The sequence below is a fragment of the Megalops cyprinoides genome, chromosome 5 (assembly GCF_013368585.1).
Source record: "Megalops cyprinoides isolate fMegCyp1 chromosome 5, fMegCyp1.pri, whole genome shotgun sequence".
NCBI classification, from domain to species: domain Eukaryota; kingdom Metazoa; phylum Chordata; class Actinopteri; order Elopiformes; family Megalopidae; genus Megalops; species Megalops cyprinoides.
In genome coordinates, this window is record NC_050587.1 from 20,051,168 (window position 1) to 20,073,597 (window position 22,430).

At 41.5% G+C, this 22,430-nt stretch overlaps 1 protein-coding gene across 1 annotated transcript in view; it reads right to left on the reverse strand.

Annotated features, from left to right (window-relative positions):
* Positions 1–244: 244 nt before the first annotated feature.
* xrcc4 (X-ray repair complementing defective repair in Chinese hamster cells 4) overlaps positions 245–22,430 on the reverse strand; it is a 71,129-nt gene continuing 48,943 nt past the window's right edge. Inside the window, exon 8 of the mRNA XM_036530040.1 lies at positions 245–412. Coding sequence (XP_036385933.1) covers positions 304–412 — 109 coding nt within the window. The 3' untranslated portion in view covers positions 245–303. The remainder of the gene's footprint in view (positions 413–22,430) is intronic.

The following is a 22,430-nucleotide window of genomic DNA, read 5'->3' on the forward strand; positions in this document are numbered from 1 at the left end:
GTCATTACTGTAGTGTCATCTCAACATGCTTTGTTGTTACAGAATTTCTCCTTTAATTATAATTCTAGCAGCAAAGGCTAGTTTATTTTGTAGACAAATCCAGGTGTCTTTGAAACCAAATCCAGTTATGCTTTTCCTGACTGGAAAAAAATCAGGATGAACACACTGCATTTTTTAAAAAGATTTGTATAGTCTACAATGCTTTTTGAATCAATCATCTTATTTCACCCATGTAAGGGCCAGTATAAAAGTATGTAGTGTGAAAAGAGGTAGTTATCGTAGATCCTGGAGCAAAAGTCATAGTTATAAGTCATCAAACAGGTCATCCGGATCCACATTGGCTGCAGTGATGGGGGTGGCCCGTTTAGCTGCTTTCTGATTGGCCTCTTCTTTGGATCGTGCGGTCTCCTTACTGCAAATAGAGATGCATTACCCACATGAACCACACAGAAATGCAAACTGTTCAGCATAACTCACTACCTTGAAAAACAATGATAATTATCACTGAACATGTGTAATCCTGAACCAGCACTGAATCAAATCTGACAGGAGGGTCGGTGTAACAGTACTAAGAAGGCGACGCTAATTGCGTGAAATCAACTTGTCTCCCGGGTTACTCAGTCCGGACTAGACATGATGTTGCCGACGGTGGAACAAGTTAATAGGCACTGTGAGATATTTAGCCCTCGAGGGCTCATGTCAAAAATGCTGTCTTTTTCATTCTTGTCCTCATTATAATCAGTTTTTGTTATGATTGCTGTTTCACGTGCCATTTATCACCAGCTGCCTGTTCTAAACTGATCCCGCTGATCAGCGGTTTCCTTTCATAACAGGAAGGAGAGAGACTGACAGGCAAGTACTGTATCTTTCGGGATGTGTATTATGACACGAGCTAGACTCATAGAGTGCTTCAGGTACTCCATTCCCTTCCTCACTTCCTGCTCTTGACTCTGTGTGGGTCCTTTTTTGCCCTAGTGTTATCTCACCCTTTCAGGCAGTCTGCAGAGAGAATATTCTCCATACCCAAGACAATGACAAGACTTGCTGCCAGGCTAATCATAAAACAACAACATGACAAGGAAACCAGGTGAATTAAGTCAACTGCATGCGAGTTTTAGTAAAAATGTACATTTCTGCAGCTTTATTTTTAAAATTTATTTTTAGTAAGAATGGCGCCAGTAGACTTTAGAGATATGGCCTCATAACCAGCAGCATCGAGTACCGGTATGGGGCTCACTCTGTTGTTCTTCTGGTAAGTTCCCTGAGTCACATCCTTAAATATTCAGCTTCAAAGCAAATAAAACATGATCTTCTGACACGGATGGCCCACACTATAAGACAGACGTAGAGGCTACTTCATTGGAAACTTTCACTGCTATACATAAACTTTCACTGTGATATATGTTGAATGTGAAAGCAGAAAAAAACTATACAGGACATATCTGTTAAGATTAGATTGATAAGAAAATGATCACAAGTGTTTGGTTGTACCAATAATTGATCCCCTTGTAATAGGTGTCAGATGACCCACAGTAAAGGTTGCATAACAGCTGCCAGGTTAAGTTATTTTAAAGCATTACTGGACCACTGAACACTGGAAGAAAAATAAACATGCTGATTTATTGTTGTTTTCTTGTACGATTCATGATGGGGCCAGTAACGCATGGCCTGCTAATAAGGCCTTGTCTAATGTTGTCCCAGAAAACACAAGCAAAACACAAGCAATTCTAGGGAGAGATTGTGGGTTTAGTCCGATTGTCTGATAGTCTAAGTAGTGGTCTTAACATCTCATAAACAGTTCACGAGGCAGAAAAATGAACTCAGATTCTCATTACTGCTAGAACCCAAAGTACACACTCCTCATGCTATCTGAGATTAGAGACTGTACTTATAGTAGCCTAAAGATGTTGTGAATAAAGGGACCATAAAATTCAATCCGGTGCTAATCAACGTGAGAATCATTTCCGTGTCAAATAATAACACTCAAAACTCAAAAAATGATGGAAAAACTTATCTGCTTGTTTCAAAAACACTTCAACCGAAGGGAAACAATGTGAAATGTCACTGTGCATGACCTGTCTGGATATCAACAAATAAAATATCAACAAAGAAAACAGGTGGAATTGTATGTAGTGAAAGACTGAACATTCTGTAGAGGCTGAAATGGCTTTGTTCCATTTACTTTACACCTGACTCAAATGACTAATTACACACAGGCACACACTGATCTTTACAGTACATATGAAAATACATTTTGCTTAGTTTTCTTTTACTTGTGAATCTAAAAAGTCAACCTTGGGATACGTTTAAGCAAACAGTTCATTCCCCACTACACCAAATGCATTCACCATATGTGGTACTGCCTTGCTCTGTCATAATAAGCAGTATTTAGAAAAACCATAAACAATAAGAGGTCACATAATGTACGAAAACTACTGATCTCTGCCAGAGAATCTGCCTGTCTGCTCAGATTAATCTAGACAAGATTAGTATGATTTTGAGGTGTTATCCCCTAAACCAGAGATGGAGGCCTAGACCACCCAGAGAAGGCTGCTAAAGTGTTAAAGCCCTCTGGCTCAGCAGACAGCTTTGAGACAGATATTAAAAATGCACATAGGAGTTCAGACAACACTCTGGGGCTTTTTTAGTGTTTGTTTCTGCCCGATTCATCTTCAACCTTAATGGAAATGCCTCAAAGCAACTTGGTGAGTATAATTTGGCTGCAGGGTGTGTTTATGGATACAAAAAAAAAAAATCATCTCATTCAGCCTCCGGCGTCTCGGACGGAATGATTCAAGGTTAACTCCTAAATGGAACATGCATTTCATTTGCAAAGTGCACAGATAAAAAAAGTCAGTGAGATGACTCGCATGTGGTGCAGGAAGAAGATACCTCTATGGACGAAACCCAGATGAAATCTGGGAGCTTCAGGTTTTATGTATGACGGATACTTGTTTTTATTTTTTGGTATCATTTTTAAATCATAACATTTATGAATTATGGGCCTCGTTCATCAAAATGTTTGTAGAAACAGTCATTTTTGTTCTTGGGAAAAGTGTGTAGGAAAAAAAATCACGTCGGATTCATGAATTGTGTATAAACACCCTATTTCACTCTTACCCTCATTTTTACGATGATGAATACCAACTGTTTTTAAGTTAGATGCTGTAATTAGCATAAGCAAATGCCCTAAAAATCCTATATAATGGCATTCTGACTTTTGACTTGCAGGTTTAGCTGATGCTTACAAAAGGGAATAAAGAATATACTTTCTCCGATTCAGAGATCCTGACAGTGATCCTACACAATCCTGACGGGATGGATGCAAGAAAAAAATCATAGTGTGAGCAGCGGAGTGTCCAAAACATTGGTAAATCACTGGTCGAAATGAACACAACTTTGAAAGGACTCCATTATCTAAAAATTTGGATATAGACCTTGCAGATGTAAACTGGAAATAAAAGGTGCATGGCTACAGGGTATTCATAGCTTAACTCAAAGCTGCTATGATCTATGCTATCACAACCCTGTCCTCTGGAGAGATTCGGACATAGGGTCCACTCCTTGCTGTTCATCCGGTGGCAAACTAATGCCTTGTTTCATGGACATATTGTGGAGGACACCAGCATCACCTCTCACACCCTCTTTGCTGTGTACAAAATCATGCCACTTGCTGTGTCCAAACACATCCACTAACCTTTCAGCACACAAATAGTGGGCTCCATTACTGCACAACTGCATGAACAAGGTTGCACTGAACCTTTCGTGGTGTCTGTGGTTTAACCAGCAGTATCAGCTGGCTTTTCAGACCGTATCTCTACGTAAAATAGAATAGCTCTGATCAAGGTTGCTTGACCAAACTGTTTGCTGATTTGCACTTCACCCTCTGCACTTGGTGGGCCTGCTTCACCTGCATTTACCTTATTTCCTTTGCTGGAATTTTTGTAGCCCCAGATAGTAACAGTGTGTGGGTTGACTTTGTTTATCTTAGGTCATTTCCCAAAACCAGCTGCTGTGGAAAGCACTGAGTGTTTTCTTGCAGGCACAGAATCAAATAATTTTCATCACATAATCTGTCACCTACAGCACAGGCAGAGCCAATGACAATAGAACCCTACTGATTAAATTAGTTACTTAGTATATTTTTTGTTTATTGCAAATTTAATCATGTTTTTATCTTATTCAATTGCAAAGGGTTATTTTGTTCACATACATATATTTGACACTTGTACAATTTTATTGGAATGGCAAATAAAAACATAATCTCTTGCTGAAATTTGTGTGCTTGCATATTTGGTATGAGTGGTCTGGAGTAGATCTGAAATTCATTAAAATGTAGGAACAAATTTCAGGTACAAAGATTTTGATGAATTTGATGATGGTCATCATTTTGATTATATGCACAAAAAGTGTGTAGGCATGAATAGTGAATCTGGCTTAATGAATCTGTTCAAAATCACCATTCTTAAAGATTCACACACCTGAGATTTTGTGCATTACCAAATGCCCCCTGAATAGCAGGCAACACAATAATGAGCTCTACTTTGAGGCATCCCATATGTCTAAATTCACATGGTTTGAGGCTATTGCATTATAGGAGAAGGGAAACCTTGTGGTGAATATAAAATCAAACTGCTAGCTGACACAGGAAACAGACAAAATCCAGGAGCTGAATGATCAATGACACAGTATGAAAATGGTTTTCAAAACACTAGAACTTTAAACATTATGACTCTTGTATCCATGCTAATGTAAGTCACACACACACACTGCTAAACTTACACAACTGGAAGTTTCATTATGAGCGTTTTCACGAGTACACTGGTAAAAAAACAAATTCATTACACAGGGTTTGATAGTTCTGCCAGTGGACTGTTCAAAGTAAAGTGGAGGTTGCCGTTTTGATGTGGGGTCTGCTGATGGTTGCATTTGGCAATGCACCCATTGCAGAAACATGCAGATAATGCTGCAATAGTGCCGTACGCATCTGCCCTGCCCGACTCCAGAATTCACCTGAAACTGCCCAGCTGATCATCATGCCTTTTCATTTTACGCTCATTTCCATGGAGCTTCAGATAATTAAAATTGAAAAAAAGAATCTTTTGCAGCCATGGACAGGAAGTCGGGAGAGGGACTCCACTTCCAGATGTTGGATGCAGCTGCAGAGTGTGAGCTTTGACCTGAGACACTGCCGGGGATGAACCAGACTCAATCCCACATGGGCTTAAACAACAGCGGCAGCCATGACGTGAGTGTCATAATCAGTGAAGCCACCCAAAAGTTTGGTCCAGACTGCCACTATCACGACGTTCCATTTAGGCACATGTCACAATCAGTGACGCTCTCAGTGTAAGAGGCTTGAAACTTTTCAAATTCATGTCCTTATTTTTTCCATTGTAGCATTATTAGTCTTGGTTGAACCAAGACAAATGTCAGCTGCTTGTTTCATAGATGGAGACTAGCTGAGCAAGTAGGGTCACATACAGTTTAATGCTGGCAATGAACCATTCCTTCTGTTTAAAATTCATTCTCAACTTCAGAATGGCTACTTACCCAGCCGTTTTGCCCTGTAATGACTTAAATAAGGAAGCAACTGCCTGAATTCACCTTTTACTCTCGCGTCAGAGAGGAGGTAAATCCCAGTAATTTAGCCCACCACGGGGGAACATGGGGTCCATTAATGGTTTTACAGTGCACATGTAAACCATTCACATGATTTCAAAAAGGCTCTCTTCCAGGAACAACCATTCAATAACAAGAAACAGGTTTTTGTTGAATCGTGTCACTTTGCAGTCATCTGTTACAGTAAATTAACTACTGAAGGATGACAGTTTTTATATACATCGCTATAAGTATATAAATCAAAGATACAACACTTTGCACTTTTTGACTGATTATTCATTAACTAAACTAAGCTCCAATTTATTTTACTATTTAACAAAACTTTTATTATAAATTTAATGTAAATTCAGTCTGGGGCTTATTGCCAGTTACCATATCTATATTTACTAAATGCATTGTGACAGGAAATAGATTTGTTTGTAAGTATAAATACATTAATAGAATTCAACAACATGCTACAAACAGAAGCTTGTTTCATATTCTGTGTAAGGCGATGCTATGGGAAAATGGGGGCCACTCAGTAAAAATAAATTCTGCATAAATAAAATTTCTGTGCTTCTACAGTGAGTCAGAAAGGAGGAAGGATTTAACTGAGGGTGTGTCACAGTTTGCTAAACTCTCATGATGCTACAAGCTCTCCAGGGAGCGATCCGTGTCTGGCAGGAATGAGTTGAGACAAATCGATTGAGAAATATGACACGCTGAGTGCGAACAGACCGGCGATGAGTGGTGCACCGGAACTGGCGCTCACACATTAAAAACATTGAACCAAATTAAAAACATTGAACCATGTGTGACTACTGTGACAGGAATGTGTCGCGAAAGACCTAGGAGGGGTACAGAAGAGGATCACTAATGACTAAAATTACTTAAATGCACAAGAAACAGCAGTCTGGGAGTTATATTTAAGACAACTGACAGTAAAAACCATATATGCATGATGTACATATTATATGTTGTACTTCGTATCTCAGTCATCTTCAGACTTCAAATAAAGTTTGTGAGTATACATTGTTGTATTATATCTATGTATGTTTTTCATGAGAGCAAGTATGTATGCAACTGTATGAATGGATGCATGTATGTGCAGATGATTCAGCAAAGACTTATCATACAAAAAAGTAAAAACAAGAAACATGAAACCTAAAGCCTTTCTGACTGAATGTTGTTCCCATCCAGCACAAACAATAAATTGGGTTCAACTGAGCAGCTGTTTCGAGGGAGGCCAGTAAGTGAAACTGCTGGTTACAAGAAGATGGGATCAACTCTTCAGTATTCCCAGCTGAGAAGTGAGAGACCGTTCAGGCTGGATGGTAGACAACTGTTAACAGTTGGCTGTGCTGAATTTCACAATCTCACAGGCCTTAATGACCCTGCTGCTTTAGGAGACTCTGGAGAATGCCAACATCTGACTAATACACAAGGCCCTATTTCACTAGTGCTGCAGCCTTGACATGTCCCATCTTCCTGCTCAGGTCCATGCGTGATGTAACCTTTCTTTTGAATATTGTCACTGAATATGTGCTGTTAGGAAAAAAGTAATAACCATGGTTGTTGTCCCGAGCCATTTCATTGTGCAGATGGTTCATAATGGAGCACCTGTAGATCAAAACTAACTGGGTCTTCCACAAATGTGCTTTCACCACTCAGTGCTGATCAAGTAGGCAGCTGATAAAAAGTGGCCACCCCTGAAAAAAATCAGTGGGACATTTTCTTCATACATAAATTCAATATTTGTAGTCTTTTATCAGAATGGCAAATAAAAACGTCTTGCTGAAATGTATGCGCTTGTGTATGTGGTATGAGTGGTCTGGAGCAGACGTGAGATTCATTCAGACGTAGGAACAAATTCCAGATAAGCAGAAATTGATATATTCTAAAATGTTTGTTATTTTAATCGTACACACACTATATGCACAAAAAAGGGTGAATCTGGTCCAATCTTACTGTGACAATGGCACCGTGTGATTTGCTGTGCTTTTAAATCCAATGAAGGATTTATTTATTTTTTTCCCCAACAGGCTTTGCCTTGCTCTCTGTGAGCATCAGGGGTGCTTTTCTTTGCCGCCTGATCCAGTGGGACTCGACCCAATTCCTGCAGAGCTGCAATAAATCCATCAGATATTGTTCCGCCGGCCCTTCAATGCCACCTGGAACAACAGGGGACTTGTGCTCCAGTCCTGTAAATGACTCCAAATCAGTAATCTAGAACAGAGGTGGACCAAAACAACAGAATCCCAAAGTCCCAAAGGCTTTAAACACCCCCGGTCAAAGCATAATTCATTTGGACCACCCGAGTTAAATGAGGTCTTTTACACAGGTCTCCAAACCTTGCACACTCTTGTTGAGATGATCTGCCTGTTACTTTCAGAGATCCCCTTTACCTTCGCTATCAACACTTGTTTTGTATTGGACAGCAGTGTGGCACAGCATTAAGGAGCGAGGCTTGTGACACAAAGGTTGTTGGTTCAATTCCACAGCAGGAAACTTCTGTTGTACAATTGGGAAATTAATCCTGATTGTCTAGGTGAGTGGCAGACCATGCTTTCTTTGTAACCGTCCGAGACCTTGAAAAAGCACTGACTGGTTTTTCCAAAACAGTCCACTCCATGCTTGTTGCTAACTGAGATGACACGTGTGTGAGGAGAAAGTCCAGGGAAGGAAATGCCCTGCTAGAGAGGTGCTCAGCACAGCTGCAATTACGACATCTTAGTGGCCAATTCTTAAGAAGACCATGCAAAATCCGGCCATGCTGCTCCGCTCATCCCAGTAATTATGCGGATCAGGTCAAATTGCACATCTTTAATCCCTGCCATTAAGGGAGGTGGGAGAAGGACCGCTAGCCGGAAGAGGGGTGCACAGGTGGCATATTGCCACGTATCGGCGTTTCTCTGTGCCAAGATTAGCTGGCTGCTACCTTCAACGGTCACCCTGAAATGTAGCTGCCAGGTGGTGTTACTCTATGTAAGAAAGTTGCACCACAGGCCTGCTGTTTGGTAAATATTTGCCAACGTACCTAAAAGTTTTACTGTGTTAATCATAAGGAGGATGTTTCTTACAGATTTTTCTGGGTTTTATCATGGGAGTTTAACTGACTACCAAGAACTGCATTAAACATATTACTATATTTATCTGGTATGACCTGCTGTACATTACCAGTTGGAAGGATCAAATAAAGTGTACAGTTTCAAATAGAAGAATAATATAAAATGACAGTATTTTGTGTGTACTTAATATTGTAATTAGAACATACTGCATACTAGTTCAAAATAACAATTCAACTGTTGTACCACTTGAATTGTTGTCTTGAATTTACTACAATGTACAATTAATGCAATACAACTGGACACATAGTCCCAGGTGGGAGCCCTCAGCCTGAATTGCTTCATTACACGTTCAGCTGCAGAAATGGAGAAAGTCCAAGTCACCCTGTTTACGAGAATTTGAAGCTGTGATAACAGACTGTGCTTCTAAAAATCTAACCATTTAGATAATGGCAACCACTTGATGCGCCATTTACTTGAATCACAGTGGGCATATGAGGGGTTAGGTCAAAGGTTGTTGTGGACATCAAAAGGAACCGCCATGCCATCAGTCATCCTCTCTCTCTGTGCTGGGAAATTGGAAGACTTTAATGAAAGAGGAGCCTTCGACTCGTTTTACAGTGCAGAGGTTATTTAAATTCATGCAATTACACGGACCATTCCCAAATTAGCCAATAAATATGCCACTGCATTTTTTCCCTCTCTCTCACATCCATGGCTGTGTTGTACTTTCACTGAGGGGGTCAATGTCTGAAAACGACTCCATCCTACTGGAGGCCACCCAGCCATAATATGAAATCAGACTCTTCCATTAGTGGAAAGTCCATTGACAAAGCAAACAAGAGTTCAACAAGGGTGTGAGGGGGGAATAGCTTCATGTTCAAATAAACAATGGAGGGCGATACTGAGATCAAGCGATTTACTTTACTGGCATCGTTATGAAAGCTCAGGTTTCTCCCTGTTGCTGGAACAAGGCAAAAGGCAGGAAAACAGCAGCTTCTAGGAGGATTCCCTAAGCAAACAAGGTGAGCTCACAGCAAGTGGCACTTGGAGATGATTAAGGTGTTGAAATGCTCTGAAGGATGCGGTAAAATTTCTTTTGTCCTTATTTTACCGTGCTGTAAGAGTATCTTAAAGTGTGCCAACAAAGTCCAAGACACATGTGTTTGATGTTGCAGTATATTGCTTCCACAGATGCTATAGGATAGATATGAGGTGTGTACAGACCTTAGAATGACAGGGATGCATGCCTTGAACTCAAAAAAAAAAAAAAAACAACTGAACAACTAACACTGATGCACTAATGGCATGGGGGGGCTTTGATCTGCAAACTTCTATAGCCTTTTCCATTGTGTTAAGGTCTTGTTCTTACTCATGCATATTACATGTATACCTTTGTATTGCAATGTAATGCAAAAATGCAAATACAGAAAGGTCTATTAGCTAAAGCAAGTGCTATCTGTAACCCATACAGGTCAGGGTCAATAATTATTGAGGATGTGAGAAAACTACTGCACAATTGCAATTCCATTCTGTATTACTGTTCACAACCCCAATCTGTTCATAGTTTGTTGGCATGTCTAACTATGGATGTAATGGGGAAAATACAATAAAAGGTTATATAATAAAAAATGCCCAAACATGACAACCAACAATTTTTGCCCGGTCTCTGCTTAAGACCAGTCTACTTCCAAATCAAAGAATATTTTTGATACCAAACAATAAGGGGAGGTGGAAAGAGAAACTCAACATGATCACCACATGTTGGCCTTGAATGGCCCTGTTGATTGGCCAACAGCTTCAGTATCAAAAACAACAAATCTCAATGGCTTTTACACAGATTCAAAAATCTCTTTTACTATAAGATCACGTGGCACTGGTGACAGCTTATACTCTACAAAGGCATGTAAAACACTGAGCACGATGGGGAATGGGTGCTCCTAAAGCAGGTAGCAGTGTCTGAGTATGCTGCTCCATTCCCAAGTTCAGCTCTTTAGTGGGCAATTTAGTTTCTATTACACATGCTCTATGCAGACCGAAAACACCAATATAGGCTAATATTCTTCAGTTACTCTTCCACTTAGTTAATTCAGTGAAATGGATTTATTGGATTAGGAAAGCCAAAATGATATGCAACCTCAAAACAGAATGGGTCTCATCTGTTCTGCGTTAGGCACACATTTGCTCCATTCAGATTCCATTATATGCCGGAGGGTTCAATAATGCAGAGGTTTGACCCTTAAAAGAAAACTCTACACTCTGCTCCATGAAATATTACGAAAAGGAAATTCTTGTCAATTCACTGGAATCTGCTTCTCAATGGCAGACCATTTCCCTTCACAGTCCAATTAGCACTTCGTTCCTCTAGTTTTTTTTTTTTTTTTTTTTTTGATTTGAGAGCTACAGCACATGGAGTTTACCTTAGCTTACCCTTTTCCGTGCCAATAAACAGAATTGGAAGGAAGTCAGGCCTAAGTTCCTTGCACAAAAGTATGAGCACAGAGGTTCGCCCCGGCTTAGAACCCAAGACCCTCTGGGAGCAAGTCCACTTGATCAAAATCTACATCTATCTACCATCCATTTATAGAATACAGTATTTTTTTTAAACCCAGGGTAATCTGCAGTGGTTCAGAAGTCTACACATGGTGATGGCTGATGGTGACAGTGGGTGTTCCCATAAAGGTGGGAGCAAGTTGAAGGAAAACGACGCAATGCAAACACCCCTGGGATTGCTTGCCACCCCATGAACCACACACACACCCTGCCATGCATCCTGGGAAGTGTGGCATGACTAAGAGCTCCCACCCAGTATAAGCGTGATAACATGGAAGGAGCAGGGGTGTCATACACTTAGCAAGGCTTTGGGCATGTCTCACGTACTGAACTGAGAGGATTCTGTTTTCAGACTTTAGGTAGACAGATATGTGAATGGGACTGTGCAGTGCAGTGTGGTATAGTGGTAAGGAGTAGGCCCCACAACCCAAAGGTTGACGGGTCAATTCCCAGATGGCCACTATTGCACCCTTGATCAAAGGACTTAGCTTGAATTGTTTCAGTTAAATATCCAGCTATATTAATGATGCAAGATCATAAGTTACCAGGGATAAGAATATCTACTAAGCAACTGATGCAATGAAATGGAGCCTCTGATGTCACAGAGCTGTTAACATGCAGCACTGGAAACACTCCTGTCATCAAGCCCTTTCTTTAACCACTAGGCCCAAGGCTGTCTTCTGTGCTTGAGGTTTCCCAACAGGAAAGTAGTGCTAACTGCTCCTTTAGAGGCCATTTTGTCAATCTGTCCAGCCACAACTGTAGCCACTTCCTGTCAGATTGCATAACAAAAGATGGACTCATTTTTGACACCATGTAATTAGTCTTCAGGCTCAGAGGCTTGGAAGAGGAATGTTCAGAGTTTTAAACACCACTAAATACCTTTATTATGTCAGTATGCCAGCAGGAAGGACGCTCTCAATGTTCTAGTTTTTAGAATATCTCCAGCTGGATTCTCAGACTCTAGTCCAAACACTGCTCCACTAAAATATGCTATGATAAGGGTCCAGTTACTGCCAAAGTGAGTTCCACAATGTTGTAATATCCTGTCATAAGGTGCAGCTTGGAGACAGTATTTAGTCATAGGCTCTGCATAACCTTTACCATCCAAATGAATCATGGAAAACAGCTACGGTGGTATATCAATTCTGAACCTGTATAACTAGTTACTGTGATCTGGATCCTTTGGCTGACAAATTATTAGACATTCAGATGCTGTGAAAGCAAGGTACCCTTATATACAACATTAGCAGGACTTGAGGTCTTTGAGGGAGAAAAAAAGACATTTGTATCCACACACGCATATGCATTCATATGCAATCTTAAAGAGCCAACTTTGTGCTGATTTATATGATAATAATCTGACACTAAATCTTTGAATGAATAATCGCCACATGCAACTTATAATTTTGTGTCATTCCAGCACATCTGGAAGTTATTTAGGAATATTACAATAGCATCACTGTAGGTGAAGTGAACTCTGAAACCCTGGTAAGGAAAAATGATGCCACGTACAAGGTAGATACTAATATTAAGGGAATAATGTAAGAGTCCTTCTGCAACATTATTTGAACACCAGTTGAGATTGCTTTAAATCATTACAGATCACACAGGACTAAAACAACTGGAATCAGTTTACACACAATCAATCAATAAACCAATTTGTTTTACAGCACAATTATCAATCACAACACAAAGGAGACCTTCACACAATGCATATGTTAATTTGTTTCTTTTAATTTTAATATTAATAAAAAGGCTGTTTGTTTAACCATACATATATCCAAACATCCAACTCAATTTAATTAGCCTTTGTAGAAGAGATGGCCAACTGCTGTAGAAACCGTTGTGGCTGCAAGATAAGGTTGTATATGGTGTACATGGTTTATCGGTCCAAGAGAAGTTGATGTGGCATGATGTTCATGCAGATCTCACAAGCTGAAAGTGTTGCTAAGCCACACTCTTTACATCTTTTTATTTCTCTCTTACGGAAAATCATTACAAATAGAGACTTTTTGTGGGCATGGAAACAGGCAAAGGGAGAGACGACTCACATCTGAGCACAAAACTGATCGTGGACAGTACAGGCCAATATCTTAAGAGAGATGATCTCATTTTGTTCCGTTTGAGTGTTAGGACATTTGAGGAGGGACAGTGTAGTGGCCGGTTACAAGTGTCCCTGTGTAGCCATGCCTGAAACATGGCCTGAACAGGGATGTCCCTGAGTGCCTGCATCACCATCACAAGGCCAGGGATCCCCAAGTTTCAGAGATTAAAGGCACAAACTGTCACGGAAGGACTGTTAAACACCATTCACTTTCACCAGACTGTAAAGAAAATTTTATTTGACGGGTCAAAGGTGCACAGTAAAAGTGGACTTCCTGAGTACCAACTGAGCAGGCAATAATGAAGAGTCTGTTTTAAATTAAAGCTATAAGTCTTAATGTACAGTATACAGAATCTCCAGATAGATGGCCTGGCTTTTTCCTATTAGCTTGTCAATACCCCAGTGTGGCACTTGGCTCCATATGCTAAATAAGTGTGGAAACGCTTAGGAAACATGAAAACATGAGTCATCTTTTTTTCCTGTGTATAAAAGAAGCATCAATAGAATGGAAAACTCAGCAGCCTACAAGGAGTTTTGGTGTATTCATAGACAGTGCAAGCAAGAAACATAACGGCACAGTGGTCAGTGGTTGACTAATTAAACACACATCATTACCTAGCAGCAGCCAAGGCAGTAAGACATCACAGAAAAGCAGAGGTGGCAAGAAACCATACTAAAGCTTTCAAGCCAAATGGGTTATGACTTTGAGCTATAGTCAAGAGGAAATGATGTTGATATTTAGTTATAAACCTTAGTCATAAAGAACTTTGTGGTGGTGGCACAGTGTGGTGGTTATGGAGCAGAGCTTGAGACCAGAACAAGGTTTGATTCCAAGGGTCATTTTACTTTTGAGCCGACATGTAACCTGAACTGCTTCAGTGTATACCCAACTGTATAAATGAACAATGTAAATCACTCTGGATGATCTATGCTTTTTCAGGAACAGAATTTTAGGATCAGGTTATACAACTAGCATGATGGAGCAGTTTGAACTTTTTAAACAGTCTTCAGTTTTTCTTCCCCTCATGTGTTCATATTCATTCGCTTAAATAGAAACCAACAAGGCTTTTCAAAGTTGTATGTATATAGACAAATGGTCTGTGTAAAAAAAAAAAAAATCCCCCAAGATTATAACAGTGGCAAATGATTGGATGAGGCTGCTGTGACAGAAAAGGACACAAGAGATCTTACTACAAGGAGGGAAAATGTTTTATTATTAGGATTCTGGATACCAATTATATTATTACCAACAAAAACTGCTGTAACAGCATACATTAGTTGTTACATGTTTTGTGCAACCTTATTAGAATCATCAATTGAACATTATCCTTGTCTCACTGCACCAATTTCTGCTCTTGTGCAGGAGTACTGAGGCAATTTTACAGATGCACACTGCTAACAGCTATTTTTTCAGATTACAAGTCCAACAGTGCACTACAGTCAAGTAAGTGTCATCTGGTGGGATCCACTGGAAGGCTCCACCCTTGTAACCCGCATGCTTCATAGGTGTCTGAAAAGTCGCAGGATACCAGAGAGATGTGGACAGCTGGTACACTATCCCATCCTTCTCCCAGTGAAATAAGGCCAATTTGTTGTAATGCTCCAGCATTACATGGCTGGGATTGAACCTGGGCTGTAAGGCTTAGCCTGCACTCAAAATGAGAGCCTTGCCAACTGAGCCATCTGGGAAGCCAACAACACGTATGACTAAAGTGCTATTCCCAGCAATGAACTCTGTACTGCCATAAAGAAGTGAGGATTCAAAGAGTAGCTGGTAATGAGCGGTGTATGCTGTGTATCTTGGGTTTGATTAGAAACTTGGATTGATGTAGGGAGCTTTGAGGGCCAGTGTCAAGTTTAGCTGGATTAGTCCATATTTCTGCTATTCATGAAAACGCCATCAGCACAAACAAGAGTCAATTGTTCTGCTAAGACACAAATCCTTCTGCCACAAATAAAATCTAGTTTGTGGTTCACACTGGCACACATCCCACATAAAGTGCTGAAAATGGAACTTGCAGCCTCTTTGTTTAAGAAACGAGTTGTTCTTTGAGAGACCTATGACACACAATTTTGATGAGCAACAAAATTGTGTCAAATGGTTTGCATTTCAGATATCTCTCAGTTTGTTCAGTTTGCTGTCTGGACCAAAACTTACTAGAGAAGCTTACTATTAATTTAAAGGTATTTTATTGGCTGACTTCGCAGCTGAAATTTCATCTTAGAGAAAATGTTTCCTTTTCTCTGCTACACGCTGCTCTTATTATTCAATAGACCAGTCTCCAGTAAATTCAAACAGCTCTGCTGAATAGCTGATAATTTTTCTCCAGGGACATATATCTAGGTTGTGAGGGAGATCTACCATGACAACCAGCTTTCTCTACATTTCTCACGGGAAAAGGAACAGAAGGAAACCAAATACAGCAACCAATGGCAGTGAGTAAGCCAGACCCAGATTCATTATAATCACAATATGCTTTGTCCTTAACCTGGAACAAAGAAATGAATCCACATTTTTTGAGATACTTTACTACTCAATTTCAGGGATCCCCAAGCTCAGTGTTATGTAACACAAAACAAAAGTTTCTTGATTTCACCAATCAAAGTTAAAGTAAAAGCACATTCTAGTTTCTGGCTCTAAATAAAAATCAGAATCTAATTTTATGTTGGGGCCACACAGCAAAATTACTTCCATAAAATACAGTCACAGCAGGGTTGCGCGAGCAGTACAATAACGGCACTGTGAGATATGGTGTTAATTCCAAAACGCTCAGAAAACAATGAACTTTTTTCTAAAGTTCAATATTCTTTTTTTTCAGAGACCTTCAAGTTTGCTTCTTATGTTTACAGTAGCGTTCAAAGTTCTGAGCACAGGACAATAGGGTCACTTTTGGCATATAAAGCAGCACCACAGCAAATAAAAAAGCAAGAAGTACTGTCTCAGTCCTGCTCACAAGAAGTGCCGCAGGTGCGCATATAAATGAAACATGATGATAAGCAGGCAAATTAACATTTCATTTAAGAAGCACATACCAATGTACACCAGTCAACACCATTTCAGTACAGGGCGATGACCCTTTCAGTAAAGGCCAACGGAATGTTACAGACCACTTTGTTTGATAAAAATGACCTCATCAGCTTGTTCGATGACCAGTAGCTTCAGTAATTCAAAGGAAACATCATATGCTAAAGCGCTGCACTCACGCCAGTGGATATGATAAAGTTAAAGTGACGCTTGAGGCTTAAAATGCAACCATTCATGCACACACCATAAAACGCCATTCAAATTAAAACGATAAATTCAATGCACGATAACAGTCCTCGCATGGGAAAGCATGTGGAAACAGTTCAGAATACACACTACTTAGCCAACGTGATGGCTGAGAAAAACCACCAACAGTTACAATGGGTGTAGCTTCGAAGCTCTGCATTTGAATCATTTGTCATTAAGTAAAAACCAAACCAAAACAAAACAATGATTTTCAGATTCTAATGTTGTGTTGGGCCCACACAGTAATTACTGCCATAAAATACAGCCACAGCAGGGGCTTCACATGCGGGACAATGAAGGCACTGTGAGGTATCATGTTACCCACGTGAATGGCATGCCAGGGGAAAGCAACCGGAGAGGATATTTTTCTTGCACTACAGTGTTCTCCTCCTCCTGACGGTCAAAGGGGGGAAAAAATATTGGTCTCATTTCCTTTTAAGACAGGTGTTAAGAAGAGAAAGTGAGATAAGAAACATATGGGTTCATGTGGCATTACTGCCAATAACTCCATTCATAGAAATCCCATATCCCATAACTATTATCTACAGTGCCACTCCATTGCATGTGGTAACAAGAAGCTAGGGTTGTTTTTCAATTATCTGCGTACAACGGTGTCACAGTAAAGGTGACATGTAAGCAACATCGCTTTTGTAATCATCTAAAGCCAAGGGAGAGGGTAACCACTGATGTTAATTTATAATTGCAAGACTACCTCAAGAAAAAAAAAAAACAAATAAAAAAACTAGGAGCCTCTTCATGATAACGCCACGACTGCAGACTTTTTTGAGAACAGAGCAAACCTAAAGGGACAGCTAAGTCAACAAAGTGTCCTTCACTTCGATTATTAATTCAGTAATTCTACAAATCACTGCAGAGAAGAGTGTCATTGCTACAAACAGGCGAAGCACTGAAGTGCTGCCATCACGTTTTAGACAGTGGGTCCCTGTCCGGTGCTGGCTTCAGGCATCCTGAAGCCGGGCAGCTGCAGCCCTGAATAACAGCAGCACCCAAACCAAGGGCCTGCGCCAAGAATGCCCTCTCTCTGCAACAAACTCTGCCTTCTCTCTGACTCTGACAACACTGCATCTGTGCCTCTCCATGTGATACCTCTTCATCTGACCATCGCTGACATCTTTCCTTCTCCATATCTGACATCTTTCTTTCTCCCCGTTTCCCGCTGTCTGTATCTGACATCTCCGGGCCCATTCTCCTCTGGTTGTATCTCACATCACTCTTCATCTCTCTGCCTGCCTCTACATCTTTCAATCTCTGCCTTTCTGCGTTTCACACTCTGACATGTGTCCTTCTCGCTATGTGAAACTACTATCCATTTATCTCCACCTCTTGGCCTTATCTCATCCTTATCTGTTTGCCTCTCCATTCTGGCTCTCAGTTTGAACTGGCCTACTCTCTAAACCCTCTCTCAACCTGATTCAAAGCCTGGGAAGGCAGAAGGACAGTGGGAATGTCGAGGCCCCTCCTTGCAGTGTGGGAAAAAGTGAGGCTAACGGTGGCTAACACTCTGAAGTTACGGGGATAGGCCCAGTGTGAGGTGATTCATTTGACCCTAATGAGGCCTGCCACACACTGAAGCCATGACCCTGTCAGGACTGCTCCTGACCGCTGTCTTCCATGTCGGCTGCACTCAGGGGAGACCAAAGGTCGTCCAGTCTCTCAAGACTTGAGAGTTAATTGCTGCCAGAGAGGGGGATAACGTTGCCCTGGATTAACCTTTCACAGGGAGCTGGTGACCCAGAGCGGAGAAACGGCAACGGCGAGCTCCGCTGATAACTCCTCAGTGAGTCCATGACTCTTCTGGAGCGCACTCCCAGGCCCTCCCCTGGGGGGCTCCCGGATGGGCAAGGGCGCCAACACCAGGCGTCGAAACAAAGGCCACTTTTAACTCTCATTCAAGGGCTCCACAACGGCGTCTCTGTGTCTCTGTGCAACAGCACGTGTGTCTTCTGTGGCGGGGGCAGGGAGTGCCGGGTGGGGTGGGGGTGGTCTGCAGGATCGCCAAAGAGAAGGGTAGATGAGCTGCAATTAATCTGGACAAAGCCTTCCTTCCTTTCACACCCAGCCACAGCTCCGTAGCTCTGAGACAAGATGCAGCTGAGGGCTGCTGGCGAACTGGGCTGTGGGCGGCTCTGCGGGTAGCCGTCTTTATGCGCCCATCGCTCAGTCCCCTTGGCATGAGGGCATGGCATGTGTCACAATGAGAACAGAGTGAGAGAATCTGAGAGCTGGGTAGCTGCGGCGGACCCAGCCTGCCAGGTCCAAATGCTGTCTCTGCTGGGCGCGTACCCGAGCCTAACAGTGGCCTTAGTCTGCGAGCGGTCATAACTCAGTGCCGCCTGCTCACTGCGCCTTCTGTTGGAGTAGTGTTACCATAGCAGCCATTCGGCGCTCCTTTACAGATGACGGTAATCAGTTAAGACACTGATGGCTGGGGTGTCAAATTGTGACGGGAAGGGGAGCCGACTGATGTGCTAGCAAAGGTCAAATGAGGACAGGGGCAAGGCATTGTGGGGGTTCTGTCCTTGGATTGAACTTCAGCATTTACATTTACATTTACATTTATTCATTTGGCAGACGCTTTTATCCAAAGCGACTTACACAGGTTACAGTTCTTTACAATGTTATCCATTTATACAGCTGGATATTTACTGAGGCAACTGCGGGTTAAGTACCTTGCCCAAGGGTACAGCAGCAGTGATCCCAACGGGGCTCGAACCGGCAACCTTTCGGTTACAAGTCCTGCTCCTTAACCACTATGCTGCACTGCCGCCCAGCAGCCATGGCCTCACAATGGTTGGTTGAAGGAGGGTTGAGTTGTGGGAGCAAAATGGCTAAAGGATGCTAAATGACCTAGATGAGGTGAGGAAACCAGCTCAGATATCTCCTGACTGACACAGCTCTTACAGGAAAGGTTGGCCACTCCGACATGCTATGGGCTGCACCCCCAATTCCCACACGAGCAGCATGAGTGCCCTTAATCTCACCTTGCTACAGTGATAATACCTGGTGGTATTAACACTATAGTTTTATCCTCCATTAGGGAAAATGCTTGGGGACAAGCTGGAAGGACACAAACATGACCAGTGAATGGGACCACTGAATGGAACACAATACGCTTAAACTGTGGGATTATGGGAGTGAAAACTATGGGAGTGAAAGTATAGTCCAGTTCAGCTCAAACTTAAATAAAGCTTAGATTTTCAGGCCTTTGCCCAAGGAGTTTCCAAGCCAAGTTATGGACCATACAAAGAAACAGAGACCACACACACAAGCCATACATTTTGTGTCATCTGTGTCATTCCTGAAACAGTCACCTATACCACAAATTTTGTGAAAATCTTTTACCTAAAATATGAGTAAACGCAAAATAAGAATTTTGCTACAGACGATATAAAAGCACATCTAACTGGTGGTTAGTCATTTATGAACAGGTGGTTGTGCTGGTACCCTATAAGCTATGCCTTATGGGATATTATCAGATCCGCTACAGTAAAGCCAAGGGAAAGGCCACACAGTAGTGAGGGAACCATTGCATCAGGCAATGACAAGCCCATTTCTAGCCTCAAAATGACCGCAGCACCAACACCCCTTCCGGCCACGGAAAAACTGCAACCCCAGTACATGACTGGACTTCTCCTTCCTGAATCTAAAGAGTGCATTCATTTGCTTTATTTCCTGTGCTTCCGTACCTGGCATCTTTCTCTGTCTCTTGCTCTTTCTCTCCTCTCTCTTTGGTAAAGCTCAAAGCACGGACAGACAGAAGAAAGGTACAGAGTTAACATACCTTTCTCTGTTTTTGGTCTGTCAATCCACAAAAGTATTACCAGAGATCATTTACAAATGCATATATTAACTAAACTTGAACATTCTAAGTATGTGTGGTAAAACACACACTATAACTATTACACTGGTTGTCAGTGTGGGAGTACAACCCTAAATGGAAGTCGGACTTCCTTAGTTTTCCAGCAGGAAATGGCGTGTACATTGAATTTCTTTAATTTGGTTTATTTTCAAATCGGTATTTCATTTAATTTACTTTAATGACTTCAATTACATCAATTTGAACAGTTTACAAGAAACTTCAAAGAAGTGGGGTTATATCAAACACCAGATGACATTTTCCAGGCCACATTTTACTTATTTTGGCCATCATGTATTCAAAACTCAAAACGAAATTGATTTTGTTCAGGAAAGGTCATCTTTAATCATCTGACCACTGTGCGGAATGTCCCGTAAGCTGCATACTGCACCTACAGTCACATGTCGGAGGAAAAAAAAAAACACATTTAAAAGACATCCACAAAGCTCTGGGCCTGTTGAAAACACGTGTCCCAACGGAAGACCGACGCAGGCAATGCTAAAGATCCTAGAAGCGAGTGTTAGAGTTTTACAGCTAATAAATGAAGGGTGGCAAACGTGATACTCTCGGACTGACGGACGTCACGGCTGCCTTATCCACTGAATCGCACCATGGAGCAACTAATAAAGAGAGAGTGGAAATTTGTTCCACGTGTCAGAATGTGAGAGAGCCATTCCGCGAACAACCCTCCGTCTCCTCGGCTACCTGAGGTGAGCTTGGGACCTCGGCCCCCAGACCCCCTGGATCGCATCCCACCTTGGGGCTACTGTCAGCCAGCCTCACGCTGAGAAGAGTGTGCCACTAGTGGGGCCAGCAATTTCCGACCAATCTTATGTCTCCAGTGTAAGTCTTACCTTACCCCTTCAGGGTGGGTTCAGTTCGCACTTCCTCAGATTATATACATCTATGTCACAAATCCCCCCGTAGCAGATCTACAGCAAACAGCATCATTTAACACATGAGCACTATGTTCTCTTTGTCTGCATTTTGAAAGCCACCCAGACGACGCTGCGATTTTCCTGCTTTCACATAGATGTTATCACATTAAGTCAGAAATAAGCAATCGAATGTACATGTTTAGGAGTAACTGTGTTACTGTTTATATCAAACTGTAACTGCATTCAGTTTAATTACCAAGACGGTGAACAAATGACAAACATTTACTACTGTTGTGATGAAATGTTTTCTGCAGTACATCTGTGAAGCTTGACTTTCAAACCAAAAAAAGTTCAGCTTTATGCTTGTGCCTCCCACTGGAAGTATGAAGGGCAAAGATTTACATAGCCAGAAATATGACGCAGTCCTCCTAAAACACTTATCAAAAGCTAGCAAAGCTGCTATTTTTCAGACCTGCAGGGCAACTGACATGATTAACAACAGAACTGAAAAGAAACAGGCAGAATGGATGAATGGACTAGGAAAGTCTGATCTCTCATAGGCTTTGAACCTCCTGCCAACTCCGCCCCGCACATGCTGGCCAATCGCACGCAACCTTTTTCACAACACCACACAACACTCGGGGCCTCGCAAAAATGAGATTTGAACCCGCAACCGCCTTGAGTTCACAGCAGCCCGAGGCAACTGCTCCCATCCAGGCCGCCTCCCAGGAGCTTATTTTCCATCTAATACGCAAACATGATCTTGCATAAACCGGCTATTTGTTTTAAAGCTCAAACACTTGCAGCGCCTGTTTCTTTCAAAGTCAAACATTCCCAAGTCCATGAGTTTCAGCTTGTCATTTCTAATTAGTCAACTGCCCACATGATGGCTTTAAAACTCAGTGTTAAAGGGACACATAAATGAGAAACGTCTGTAAGCATTACATTTAAAAAAGAAAAAAATAAATGAATTGTCAAATTACACTGCGCATGTAACATGAGGATTACAATAATCACTGTAATTGCCCTGTGTATTTCCATGTAGAATTCCTGTTCGGCTCTACCTGTTGATAACTGC